Consider the following 14,329-nt stretch of genomic DNA (forward strand, 5'->3'; position numbering starts at 1 on the left):
TAACTATAATATAAAGTAAATATAAGTACATATGAAATATATGAACTGGGTGCTAAGTATTTGTATGAAGAAGGAGAGGAGGAAAGCATTTCTAGCCTGAAAGTGAGGTTGAAGGCTTACACAAGCTAAACCTCGCCATTCCACTATTCTGTTATTACATGGTTTCCATACCCTTTATCAATCTATTTACCCACTTAGGTGGAATACAGTCTAGTTGCTATCCTTCTTAAAACATGGTTACTGGAATTGAATACAGAATTGCAGATTTGGACTGACCAGCATAGACTCTGTTGGGATTTTAATTTTCTGAGTCTAGTTTGATATGTATTAAGAATGTTTCATCTTTTCCTTTGTCCCGTTTAATGGGCTTAACCTCAGAAGCTAGTTTTGGCCTTTGTCACCATTCATATTTCATTTAGGAAAAGGACTTTACCTTCCAAGATGCAGGAGTACGTCCGAAGCTGCTCTTCCTGTCGTGTTGGGGTGAGGAGTAGAGTTGATAGGTCAGATCTCCCCAGGCCTACGTGAACTTGAGGATGTATGAAATGTGAATTTGGACAAGAAATTATAAGCAAGACTGATTTACTGGGGCACTGTGTCTCATACCTATGTGAACAAGGTGTATAAATCATTCAGGTGTGAAGTATTCCCATAGTTCCATTGCTAAAAGTCCAGTCTTGGAAATGATATTTGATAGCTCAGTGAATTGATTGGCCCAGAAAGAGTGGCAGATTTTGTCTAAGTTTGAAGCACACTCTATAGTTTATCAAGGTTTAGTCATAGTATTGATGTCGTCATTATACAAATTCCTTTGTCCCACCAGCTCTCCTCCCCCCCCACCCCCCACTGCTAATGCCCTGGGAATGGAAGCTCATGTACTGCTTAGCATACCAGGGTGCTGCCCATTATTTTGTAGTAAAGAAATAGCAGAATTTCTGAGGCACCTCAGTTCGGAGTGGTGTCCTATTCAATTAGAGGTGACAAAGGCTGGCCTGAGTCCAAAGGAAGCCTGTCAATTCCTCTCCTTTTCCGTGTCCACGCTCGGCAGGATGCTTCCTCACGCCCACCTCGCTCCCCCTTGCTGTGACTTTGGCTTCCGCCAGATGTCACACCGCTGCTTGTCACCGCCCAGACTCCTGTCGCTGATTTTGTTGTTTCAGTGTATTTATCACAACTGTTCTCTTTAGCTGTAAAATTTATGGAATTTCACGCTCTTCTAATCGCTACAGTGTGTTTCTTTTAAATCAGAGGAAAGAAATACAAGAAGTTGGGTATGCTTCAAGAGTTGAGGGGTGGCAAATATTGTCTCTATAACAGAATTTGTTTGCCTTCTTCCCTTTAGATTTAAAAAGTATAACCTAAGCATAGAAGAGGAGCAATAAGAGGTTGGTAAAGAATCACACATATAGAGGTCTAGTTAAAAAGGATCTTAGGGAGGCTCAAATCACTTTACAGAGGAGAAAAGTGAGTCCCAGAAAGGAGGAGGAACTTGCCTGTGGTCCCCTATCAGATGAGTGGCAGGATGGGGACAGAACTGTGATCTTCCATCTCCAGTTCTTCTCAGGCTATTTTTCAAGGGCTTCAGGGAACTTCTATAATTTCAGTGGATCCCCTATGATGTCCAGTTTATTCAGATATATAATACCAAAAAAAGATCCTAAATATCATTATTACCTCAGAAAAGTGGTACATTTAAAACAAACATTACATTGTTAAGGTAAGAAAGAAGGCAATTTTTAATTTGCTAGCGTTTCCCCTCTTACAAATTATTGGGAATGTTTGAGGAGATTTTTAATAATAATACCTTATGTTTACATATCAGTCTTGAGTGCCTAAATCTCATCTCATTTCATTTTCTCAACTCTCTTGAGATGTAAGTAGTACTTTTATCCCTTTTTTATGTCTGAGGAACCTGAGACTTAGAGAAAGTAAGTGGCTAAGTGGCAAAGCCAGGATTCAAAACCAGATCTTCTGACTCCATTATTATTTCAGATTTAGAAATTAACTTAGTTGGATCACCAGAATAATCCCTCTTCCTTTATTTGGATGCTCAAGTGGACTTGACTTTAAAATACACTATCTTAATGTTTACACAGCAAGCCCATAGCTTGATGTCATTGATAGGGATGGCATGAACTAGAATGCTCACATGAAATGCTTGTGATTTCACTCCTGTGTCACGCTCTGGACCAGGTACTGGTAATTATTCAAAAGAAGCCAAGAATACCGTCTTGATCCCAAAGACCTTGTTTAAGTGGGGAGGCAAGAGCAGGAGACATGGAACCATTAGAGAATACGGCATTGTATGATCCAGTACGAAGTTGTGCAGACCACACAGCTAGGGGGCGCAAGAGGGCACAGGACCTCAAATCCAGTCTCAGACACTTACTAGCTGTGTGACCCTCGGGTGACTTAGCCACTGTCTACCTTGGTTTCCTCATCTGTACAACGGGGATAATAATAGCACCTCCCTCTCAGAGTTATTGTGAGGTATAAATGAGATGACATTTGCAAAATGCTTAGCACAGAGCCTGGCACATGGTAGGCACTTAATAAATGCTTGTTTCCTTCCTTTGTGAAGTGAGATTGTGCATCCAGTGATGACTAATAACTACCTACTTTTATAAATTAATTGGGAAAGTTCTCACATAAAGAAATAAAGTTAAAATGGTAGCAAAAATAAAACAGCTGTTGGCATTAAAGGGTGTGTGTATGTATGTGTGTATGCACATGCGCACATGCACGTGCACTTAGAATGAGAGTGGACTTTCTAACTTCCCTGTTGGGGGGAGAGGAGAACAGTGTTAAATGTGTGGGCATATGCAAATAGTTATTGACTAAATAGAAATGGAGGTGAATATGTAGGATGTTAGATTGTGTTTCTGCCTTCCAGGGAATGTCCCACTGCATACAGCCTGAGTTGATGCCCGTATGTTTATGGGTACCTAATCCATATTAGTGTCAGGAACAGGAGTGATTGCTTTGCTATGAGCCTTATTTCCACAAGTTTTCTATAGAAATGTTTCTGATAGTGAACATGCTTACGTTAAGGCCTGAGAGGAATTAGCCCTGAGAGATTTAAATACCTTTTGGGCCAATTCTTTGGGTTTTGAATGCCTGGACCTAGCCAAAACAGGAAGTATCTGCTCAGTGCAATAATCATCTAAGAGTTGATATAAGAAGTTCTCACCTGAGGTTAAAGAAAGAAACAATAAATGTAATATTATTGGTGAGGGCCTGGGCTTGTGATATTCAAATGTCCTGGGAACTCAGGGTAGAAACTCCCTCTCTCCACCTACGCTGATCTGCCCCTTCTCCTCTGGGTATGCCACATGGGTCACTAAGCTGGCTACGTGGATCACTGAGCGGTTAAGGGACTGGCTCAAGGTCACATGGCTACTATGGATCTTGACTTGAACCCAAGTCTTTCTGACTCAAAGGTTACTTTTCCATTATTTATGTTACACTACCTCTCACAATACTCATGAGTTAAATCAAAATTGGACAATTTCTCAATTGTTGACGTTATTTAATCGGTGCAGTCACTCCCTGTTTTCATTAATAAAATGCTTGTTAACTTCTTGCACTATTAAACATTAACTGCTTATTGCTGAAATGTGTGACACATTCAAGTTTGATGCCAGCCCAACATCATTAATACTTACAGGATCACTTGTACCTGCTTACATATGTGGAATATTTTCCAAAACAGACAAACAAGAGTCAAATGTGGGGTCTATTTCAGAAAATGAATTGGGAATGACCTTATTTTAGAGTCACTGAGTCAAGAACGTGAAGGCATATAGGTAGGGAGGCGTAGCCCTGTCTTCAGTATTTAAAATGCCACCTTTCTAGAGGAGTGAGAACGTGATGGCACACAAGACTTTATTTGAAATTTTAAAAAGACAGTGTGAGCTAGAGCTCTTCCATGAAGCAATGTCAGAAGAATGTCAAAACTGCAAGTTGTTTCACAGATGTATCGATTTAATTAGTCTAGATAACACCATTTATTTATGCTTAAGCATCTCACACATACAAAAGTTGGTAATTCAGAGTCACACAATAATTTGTGAGTTATCTTCTGTACCACGTGTGGTGGCTTCTGAACACCAACTTTAGTGAGTACATGTCAGACGCTTAAGCATAAATAAATGATATTATATAGACCAATTAAGCGATGCATCTGTGTAACAACTTACATCTGGAATTTTTTTGACATAGGGTTCCATCCAGTATCTTCTGAAAGTGGCCTTTTTTAATCTCCCGTATTTGTTGTAAATAAACTTTGATCTAATAGGAAGGGATAAAACAGGCAAGATCCTCATCAAATGCCTAGGTTCAGCAGACTGGGTGCTTTGTGTTTTCCGGGTTTGGTCTTAAGTTGTCTTTTTTTTTTTTTTTTTGAGTGGGGAAGGCAATTGGGGTTAACTGACTTGCCCAGGGTCACACAGCTAGCAAGTGTTAAGTACCTGAGGTCAAATTTGAACTCAGGTCCTCCTGACTCCAGGGCCAGTGCTCCATTCACTGAGCCACCTAGCTACAACCCCCCGCCCCGTACAACTTTGCAACTCTGCAGCTGTAATATAGACTGCTGCCCTGTAGTGTTCCAGCCATTGGGATTGGGGCAGTCATCAGAATACAGTTAATTTTTAAAGTCCTAAGATGCACATTTTTGTGTTCTAGGACAAATAAGGGGACCAAACAGTTTTGCCTGATGTTTGTCAACAAAAGAAGCCTTATTAGAGACAAGTAAGTAGGAAAAGTACTATTCTGACTGTGCTCGGTACAAAACAAACACAGGTTACTCAATTCTCTCTCTTTATCCATCAAGGTTAATTAAGAATTTTGTTCTTGTGGGAGCACTAAGCTACCAGTTATAGTCTAGAATATTCTTTGAATTTGGAGAACATGTTTACTTACAAAGAGGTCAAAAAAAGAAAGGGACATTAATCTCTTTTTACAGATGAGGAAATCAGCACATAGAAATTAAAGGAATTTCTCAACCTAATTCACATTTGCTAGCAAGTTGGTCATTGAACCAGATTGAAAACCTAAGAGTCTCTGGACTCTTGCTGTCTCTTGATACATTCTCTGAAAATGTGGTATGCCAGCAGTGGAAGTTTCAATAACTTGTCAATTTGTCTTTTTTCAGGGCTCTGTCAATTTGATCAAACCCTGTGGTTTAGGGCTGCTTTCTAGTCTGGCAGGTATTTAGTGAACTCTCCTGCTTAGGTTGGACAGCTTATCTACTTCAGTTTTCTGACGAATGCATAATATTTTCTTTTGCTCTTCTAATGTGGTTTTCTCTGGCTGCCAGATATCTGTATTAATAATTTAGTACTCAAAAAAATGTAAAATGCCACTTTTTATAGGCATATAATCCAATTCCATGAACTTGTATCAGTCTGTGCTCTATGATAGTGTGCTAAGGTCTTTGAGAGTAATGTGCATATAATCACATATGTTTTAGAATACACACATAACCATATACATACGCAGTTCCCCATTGCGGCAAATGCAAGATGAATACATGTTGTGCAGAAAAAAGTGAAACTGTGTAAAGTGGGAGATCACCAGCAAGGGCTTTATAGCATTAGCCAGTCTGTGAACTTCATGTGGTAAATGTCCAGGCTCTTGCAGTAGAAATGGGTGGTCTTTTTTGGGATGTGAAGAGTGAGGTGAGTTTCTCCAAATTTTCCCTGACAGAGTTGCATTTGAGACTGTAGGGTATCAAGGATGGGAAAGAATATGGGTGAAATCCAAGCAGCGTTAGAAGTTATTTTTAAAACCTTGGTTTCTTAAAGAAAAATGATAGCATTTCATAACAGGAGGTACCTCTTCTGATTTTCTAATACTTGTTTACATTTAAGAACTTCCTCCATACCTCTTTTCTTCCCCTTTCCCCCATAAAACAAGGTGAGCATTTATTGTTAATGCCTCTGGTGAACATAATTTTTTTCACATTAATATGAATAGGCAGGCCACTATGTAATATTTTGGTCCCACTGTCAGGGGGACATTAATAATGAAAGGTGTGGCTTGGGCCAGTACAACCCCACATTTGTGATTGCCACCCACCTTAGCGTTGAGACATGCAGGGCTCCTAGTGGAGTCCAGGCTTCATCTTGGAAGCTGACCATGTCCTCTTGTTCTGTAGCCTTCTCTGGAGATGGGCCTCGAGGCAGCAATAGTATGCCAAAAATGCACTTGTATTAGAAGACAGCAGCACTGCCTCTCCCTACCCCCAACTTCCTCATCCTGGGTTCTCTGTTGCAATAGTCTTTGAAGGATGGTTTGTTCAGCTGCTAAGGAACATCTTCTTGTCAGTGGGAGGGTTTGGAGAAGCACCACTAACTTCGAAAGGCAAGTTAGTATTGGTGTTTTAAACCAAAGCTGTGTGGTGTTTTCTTCCACAGACCCCATACCATGTCAATCTCCTGTTGGCTGGCTATGATGAGCATGAAGGACCCGCACTGTACTATATGGACTACCTGGCAGCCCTGGCCAAAGCTCCATTTGCAGCCCACGGTTATGGTGCCTTCTTGACCCTCAGCATTCTAGATCGTTACTACAAACCAAGTAAGTAACAGTGTTTGCTGGAGGAAACTGCAAAGCCACATCTGGCTGGTTCTCAGCAGTGTCCACTGGCAACAAAGATGGGTCACCAGGGCTGGACTGATGGCATCTGACTGTCACAGGTGGAAGCCATCTGATATTGGAAGGACTAGCTTGGGGACCAAGGATTCATCTTGTTCCACTGGGTAGAAGTTACAAAAAGCAGAATTAGTCTCAAGATAAAGAACTTCTTCATCAGAGCTGTCTAAAAAGTGAATGGGCTGCTTGGAGAGGTAATGGGTTCTCTATCACAGGAGGTCTTGCTGGCAGGACAAGGCGACCAGCGGAGAGAGTCTGTGAAGTATCAGTGTCAATGTTTTTCCTTCCAGAAAAGTGCAGTAAATTGTGTCATGTGGGTCTTGGTGTTCTTCAGAAATCTAAAGGAACCTCTTTGTCTTGCTAACAAAACAGTCCTTTTTTTTCCCTGAGAAATATTGCTGATATGGCAGACCTGTGTTTAACAAGCCTTACTTAGCATTACTGACCTTCAGCAGCTGGAATTTCTCATTTTGTCCCTCTGTGCATCATTGGCGCCTGATCTACAGGTTCCATGGAATTGAACTGGTAGTCAGTCAGTTGCCCTAACAATTCAGTGACCTGGGGAGAGTACATGAGGCTGAGGAAGTGAGACAGAGAGCCATAAATGTCCCAGCAAGGACAGCTGCAGCTCTGGTTTTTTCATTCGTTTTTGACCCATTATTTCTGTATCCACTCTATCCTCTAGATCAGTGTTGACCAGTAGCAGTCTGTCCTTGGAGATTAAGACTAGTTTTCCAGTTCAGTTTGACAAACATTTATTAAACTATGTGCAAGAGCCTGTGCTAGGGATGGGGAAGATACTAACATCAATAAAGTGGTATTTTGTCTAGATCTGCTAATCAGTTAGCACCTGCGTTAACCATTGCAAGGAACAGGTGGTTCTGATAGCCTTAGTGGGTGAAGACCTTGGTCATGAGGACAGATAACTTTTCCTCTAAATTTTCCTCTTTCCTTCTCCATCCAGTGCAATAAAAATGAAAGTGTTTCCATTTCTTGCTGTTTCCATTTCCTATAAGCTCACCCATACCAGTATTATAATCTCCGTCTAAGACGTTACTAGCCCTTGCCTTTTGGTAATTCTTTTGTGACTTGTCAGTGATTCTTCCAGCCTGTCCAGCAAACACCAGGAAGAAAAAGCCCAAGCCCCCCAAACCCTAATTGCACAACATGTCATCCCAGTTTGCCATCCCCATTGAGAGCCCCTTTTCGTCCTGATGTGTGAGAATCACAGAGATAGCCCACACGTGCCTTTCCCATTGTTATAGTTAATACCCAGCAGGGAAAGTAGCACTGAAACCCAGGCCCTGCTTTTCCCCTTGACTTGCAGCCGGCCCTAGGCAGATGGAGCTGATTTAAATCCGTAATAAAGTCAAGGGGAGAGAGACGGCTGGACTTCTCTAAAGGCAGATCCCTGGCCATGGGAGGCAAAATTCCGTCATGCTTCCCATTCCCTGTAACAAATCGATTTGCAATGGCTTGTGGCAGTGGGAACACTCGGGTCCAGGGCACCCTGGAGTACATATGGAATGTGTTTGCTCCAAGTTGGAAGGAGAGTTTTTCTTCAACTCTTTTCTTTTGGTCGTGTGTGCGCTGAGCTGAAAAAGCTGTTTAAATTTAATAAAATGTTTGGGGTAGGAGAGTTAGGCTTTAATTCAAGCAGCCTGTGTGTGCGTGTGTGTAGCAGTGTGTCTGTGCTTTCTCTTTCAGGTATCACGCGTGAGGAGGCAGTAGAGCTTCTGAAGAAATGTCTGGAAGAGGTGAGTGGCTCCCATGCGATCTTGAGAAAGGAATGCTTGTCTGCTTGTGTCGGCCAGTGTTTTTCCTGTTCCTCAGTCGAATTTTTTTCCTGTCCTTGCCAGAAGGCGTAATAAATACCCACTAGCCAGATGTGGAGTGGCTACCGAAGGGAGGATTGGGGGGTAGCAACCTTGTTATCTTTGCTAGCATGGTTCACGTCCTCCCCAAAGTAAACTCTTCAGCTTAATTGCTTTTCCTCACTGCTGGTTCTTCCAAACTTCACATCCTATTGGTGCAGCCAGCCATGGACAGCACTTTTTAGGCTTCGTATCTACTGTGACCCTCAGATTTGACCTCTTTAAAAAACATCCATCAGTCAAATGAGGTAAACTCTATCAAGCATTTTGCAAACATTAAAGTGCTCTATCAATGCTAGCCGTTAGGGGTGCGTGATTTCTTAAATAATTTTCCTTCAGTATGGGGCATAGATGAAATAAACTTCTGTAGGGAGTATAGACAAGTCTGCATTCAAGGAGCAGCAGAAAGGCACTTGGAGGTTTGGGGCAAAGGAAAGGGCAGAAGTGGAGGTGGATGTTGAGGACATTTGTTCATTGAGCTTATGGGGGAAGGTTTCTTTTTATTGACCCCTCATCCCAAGGTTGCACGTGACAGTCTGAAAATGAAAGACTGTGAGTCTGTCTTTCTGGAGAAAATAAGCACTTTAGGCTTCTCAGAGTATGTTAACTTTCATAATTGTCTTTGCCCATGCTCCTCAGGGTGAAGAACAGCACACCATGGTGGGAAGGGGTGTGTGCAGTGAATGTTAGTTTATCCTCTGCAGAAGCCTGTTGCATTCACTCTGTTGCAGCAGCTCCCTCCGCTCCCCCTCCCCCCTTGTTTGTAAATCTCCCTACCGGAGTAGCATCTGAGAACAAACTCTCTTTCATACTTTCCTGATCAAGTCAGCTGAGAGGCTGGGGCAGCTGGGGGGCCCAGAGGTGGCTTTAAGGGAACACTTAGAATCTTCCTGTGTTCTACTGAGCCTCTTTGTTTGCTGATGCTCACAAAGACTGTCAATCTAAGCTCTGCAGTGCCCAGTGTGAGGCTGGCACTTGACCTTAAGCTTTTGGTGGAGTATGGTGTTCAGCCATAAAGGAGGCTTCTGGGAACACGTCTCTGGGACTGCTTGTCTTGTTCTGCTGGAGTCGAGGGGTTTCAGGGTGTGAAGGCTTGAACAGGGCAGGTGGCTGCATCCTAAAGGAAGCCTGGGGAAGCTTCCTTCCCTATATGAGGAGGGTTATGGGAAAGAGATGCAGGAGCAATGATTTCCTCCAGCTCCATTCCTCAGTTATCCCCAGCTAGGATAGCAGCAAAATCTGCTTTGAAATGTGCAGACCACAGCCCCCTTGCAATTTCCTCTCACACAGAAATGCTTGTTAGAAAGCAGAGATGATCCCCGCTGACACATTGACCTTGATTGGAGAAGGGTTTTGAGAGAGGGGGTTCAAAGTGGGAAGGACAACTTGGTTTAGGAGGTTGGCCAATGAGACCTGGAAAGAACACTACCTTGGCCCCTGGCCTGCATTTTCTTTTATTAGGTTCGAGACAGATTTTCTGCGATGTGAGAAAGATTTGTGTACTACAGGCTGAGTGGTGTAACAAATCTAAGTTCGCAGACCCCATTCTTTGTGTTTCCAGCTGAGCCTCTCAGGCCAGGGAACTGGCTGGGACAGTATGTTGAAGGGCAGAAGGATTGGGGCTTTCTGGCTTCTTTTGGGTCAGCATGTAGCCATATCCTCTGGCTCCTGTTAGATGGCACGCACACTGCTCAGGCTTCCTGGCCTCCGGCCTCAGCATGCAGCTTGTCATCATGTTCTTTGTCTCCCCTGCAGCTCCAGAAGCGCTTCATCCTGAACCTACCATCCTTCAGTGTCCGGATCATCGACAAAGATGGCATCCATGAGCTGGACACCATCCTCCCTTCCAAGAGGAGCTCCTAACCCCTCACCGCCCCCCAATTGATCCCACCGGCCAGGTCACTTTTTTGTGACTGGCTCCTTTACTATTGTTTTCTATACTTCTGAAATTCACAGAGAACTAGATATCAATAAAGCTGGATATTGACAAATTGGGCTCTTTTCTTTCAGTTCGACTAGACCCTTCCCTCAGGGAAGATGTGTTCTGGTGAATGGTCCTTTTTCCTCCCACTCCCATCTCTTCTGCTCAGTGCACCCCTGTGCTGTGCTCTGTTAGTCTCTCTTGCCCTCTTTTTTTTAAAAGAAGTTTTTGTTGATATCTTTTGTCTTAATATCATATTTCCCAGTGTATCCCTTCCTCCAACCACTTTTAATACAAAAGCGGGGGGTGAATCAGCAGAACTAGCAAACATTTTGTAGGAGTCTGCTATATGTGGGCTTTCGCTCTTCTCATCCCTGAACTTTGCACAGGAGGGGTGAGGAAGTAGGTGTCTTTTCAGATCTCTTTGGGGCCAAGCTTGGTCATTATGATTTCACAGAATTCAGTTTTGATTATTGTTCTTTCTATGACCATCGTGTATATCATCTTCCCAGTTTTGTTTACTGCATTTTGCTCATTTAAGTTGCCCACGTGCCTTTTTTTTTTGCTTACATTTGACTTCCAAGCTGTTTCCTCTCCCTCCCAGTGCCGAGCTAGAGAAGGCCAACATTTGACACAGATACGTATGTGAAACTAGACAATGCATAGTTGCCTATATCAACTCTTTTCTCTGAAGGTGGTCCTTTGTAGTGGATTTGAATATTCTTTTAACTCTAGGTTAATCATTCACATTTACTCTCCGAACAGTAATGCAGATAGCATATCCGACGGTCTCTTGGTTCTGCTTGTGTCACTCTTCCATATGTCATGCAAGGCAAGCAAGGACCCCACTAAGCAAAACCCAGGCTGCCACAAATTTAGCCCTACTGTGCCTCTTCCATCCTGCCTCTCCTAGCACAGAATCATTTTTAATGAGACACTTCCTGCTTGACAAAAGAAAAAGTTGTCCTGAAGGGGCCCCAGAATGCCTGTGCAGAACCGTGGCCCCCAAACGTATGCCCTGTTGCTTAACCATGCGATGTCTTTTGATGATCATAAAGTCATCTTGGTATAATGGAGAGAGTGCCCCCATTTGGAGTAAGATACAGCTAAGTAAACTCAGTAGGGCAGCTGGGTGGCACCATAGTGGACAGCGTGCCAGGTCTGCAGTCAGGAAGACTCAACTTCATGAGTTCAAATCCAGCCTCGGACACTTAACTGCCTGTGTGACCTTGGGCGAGTCACTCAGCCCTGTTTGCCTCAGTTCCTCATCTGTACGATGGAAATAATAACAGCACCCCTCTTCCAGGGTTGTTATGAGGATAAAATAAGATATTAAGTGTTCTGCAAACCTGAAAGCACCATGTAAATGCTAGTAGCTACTGCTGCCACCACCACCACCGCCGCCACCACTACCACCACCAGCACCACCACCGCCACCACCACCACCACCACTACTCTGCAGGCTCCTCAATCTAAGTCAAGTCACTTAACTATGCCCGCCATTTCTCCTAACTGTAGAGCGTCCCAGGTGAGACCCAGGTCTGCCTACAAAGCGAGTTTTTGGAAGGCACCTGGACCATCTATTCTTTTGCCATCTCAGGAGGGATACTCCAGAGAGATTCCAGGCCAAGGATTAGGCCTGGGAAGTGGTGGGGAGAGGGGTAGGAGAGCGGGGCTTGCAGGAAGGAGCAGCAGTCCAGGTGGCCCTCAAGCTTCTCTAAGAATCCTCTGTGAAATCATTAGGATCCTCAAGTGGATCGTTGTTCTGCTAGAATGGTGGAAACAAAGTACCCATTTGGAATACACTTGCAATCTAAGTAAAGGTGTTTGCTTAGACAAACACTGCCTTGGCAGGCTGAGCTTCTCCAACATTTTGTTCCCAATTGATTTTGTATATTTTTTTAAAGGAATGTAGGTCTTTTGTCCAGTAGTTGGGATTTCAACCAGACTGTCAGTACTTTATAAGCCCCTATTAAAAGAGAGGAAGCTTTGTTTAATGGAAGGAGACCAAGAGTCAAGAGATTTGGGTTCAAGTTTCTGTTGCAATTCTGCTACGATGCTTTACTACCTGTGTGAAAAGTCACCTGAGTTCTTTGAGTGTATAATGTCATTTTAAAATAGTTGGAGGGAAAGGAACTAGATGATATTTTAAGGTTTAAAGGACCACAGGTTTTGAGGCAGAAGAGATCTTGAAAGTCATCTAAGTTCACCACCACAGCCCCCATTTTGGGTCCAGAGACAGTGACTTGTCATTTAGAGAGTAAGTGGTAGAGTTGGGTTTCTGAATCACTTCTAGGTCCTTTCCAGCTTTCAAACCTGTCATGCCACGACTACTCCCAATAGTTCTAACAGTCTCACAATATTAGAGCTTTTTTTATTTGATAGAGGGCAGACTGAGATCCAAGAAATTAAGTGACTTGTCCAAGGTCACAGTAACAGGACTAGAATCCAGGTCTGACTTCTACATCTGCTGGTGATGTTTTGTTTTATCTTTCCCCACTACTACACTATGCTGCCCCCTTGGAAGATAGACTCAGCAGTTGACCCAAGCGAAGTCAGAAAGTGTGGGGATTATCCCTTTAATACCTTTGATTCCTTACCAAAGATTCTGCCCCTGATGGGCTTCCTATTGGCTCCCATCTGCTTACAGGTGATTAATAAACAGAAAACAATTTATCCCTTCTCAGACCTCTGGGTTGGAGGTAGGTTGGAGTGGGGAGCATCTGTTTAGCCTCAGGGTAGAGAGAGAACACCAGGGCCAGCTGATGAAGAGATACTGGAGGTTTACCAGGAACCAACATCTTGGCACCTTCTGGGAAGAAAGAAGGAAACCGAGATGTCTGAACTGCCAGCACAAACTGCTCTCTGAAGGACACTGAAAATCCCTCCTGGTTCAAAGGTACCAGTAAATCTGGCCACTGGTACAGCTCATGGACCCTTAGAAGAGAAGAGTATCAATCAATGGAGCTTGCCTACTGGTCCTCTGCAAACTCCTGACTAAGATCTTTGGTTACAAAAGCAAAATCCATGAAGGAGAACTAAGATCATTCCCAGAAGCTTTCCAAGGCCTGCTGCCTTGTATTTATGTAATAGTAATGTTGCCATTGGTGCCTGAGCTTCAAGAAGGCTGCCCTTGCCTCCTTAGGGTCTACTGAGGTTTTTAAAGGGTTACATTTTCCCACTCCCCTTTCCCCACCCCACCCCCCAGTATTTTTATCTTTAAAAGGTGGGGAGAGGGATTCTATTCTGATAAATCACCTATTTATATAGACTTACAGAAGACTTCATTCTAGTGTCCTGAATATTGAGTCATTATAAAGATCATCTACCAACCCCTCCATTTTCAGAGGAGAAAACAGGCCAGGGGAAAGGCAGGGGCTTATCCAACATCACTCAGTTTGTGTTAGAACAGGAACTAGAACCCAGGCCTCCTAACTTCCAGTCCAGGGCTCTCTCCACAGTACTACACTGCTGCCTTCTTAAAGCCTGTATTCCCAGTGATTTAAAAGTCATGATGAGCAGTCTAAATGCATGAATTTTAATTTGAGGCCACCAGATGTGCAGAAAAGCCACTAAGTAAACCAGCCATCTACACGTATAAATCACCACCTATTTTTCATTAGAGCCAAACAAAGCAAGTCAGGGGCTAAAAAATAATAAAAATTTTCCCCAGAAAAAAAAAAAGAATCATCAAGGAAAAAAAAGAATGTCACGACCCTTTTAAAGTCTTTCTGTGTTGTTCCAATATCCACAGTGAGCTGTTGCCTCCGTTCCAGCTAATAATCCCGACCATATGTCTTATTAGCAAAGCCTCAAGCCCGAGGAGTTAACAAGACCCTGTTCTCATTTTTTCGATTTCCTGGCTAAAGATGGTCCCTTC

The 14,329-nt window shown here is 43.2% G+C and overlaps 1 protein-coding gene across 1 annotated transcript in view; it reads left to right on the plus strand.

The window, feature by feature from the left end:
- PSMB2 (proteasome 20S subunit beta 2) overlaps positions 1–10,519 on the plus strand; it is a 34,863-nt gene extending 24,344 nt beyond the window's left edge. Inside the window, exons 4-6 of the mRNA XM_036742754.1 lie at positions 6,417–6,579; positions 8,362–8,411; positions 10,284–10,519. Coding sequence (XP_036598649.1) covers positions 6,417–6,579; positions 8,362–8,411; positions 10,284–10,391 — 321 coding nt within the window. The 3' untranslated portion in view covers positions 10,392–10,519. The remainder of the gene's footprint in view (positions 1–6,416; positions 6,580–8,361; positions 8,412–10,283) is intronic.
- The last annotated feature ends 3,810 nt before the right edge of the window (positions 10,520–14,329 follow it).

The sequence above is a fragment of the Trichosurus vulpecula genome, chromosome 2 (assembly GCF_011100635.1).
Source record: "Trichosurus vulpecula isolate mTriVul1 chromosome 2, mTriVul1.pri, whole genome shotgun sequence".
Classification (NCBI taxonomy): domain Eukaryota; kingdom Metazoa; phylum Chordata; class Mammalia; order Diprotodontia; family Phalangeridae; genus Trichosurus; species Trichosurus vulpecula.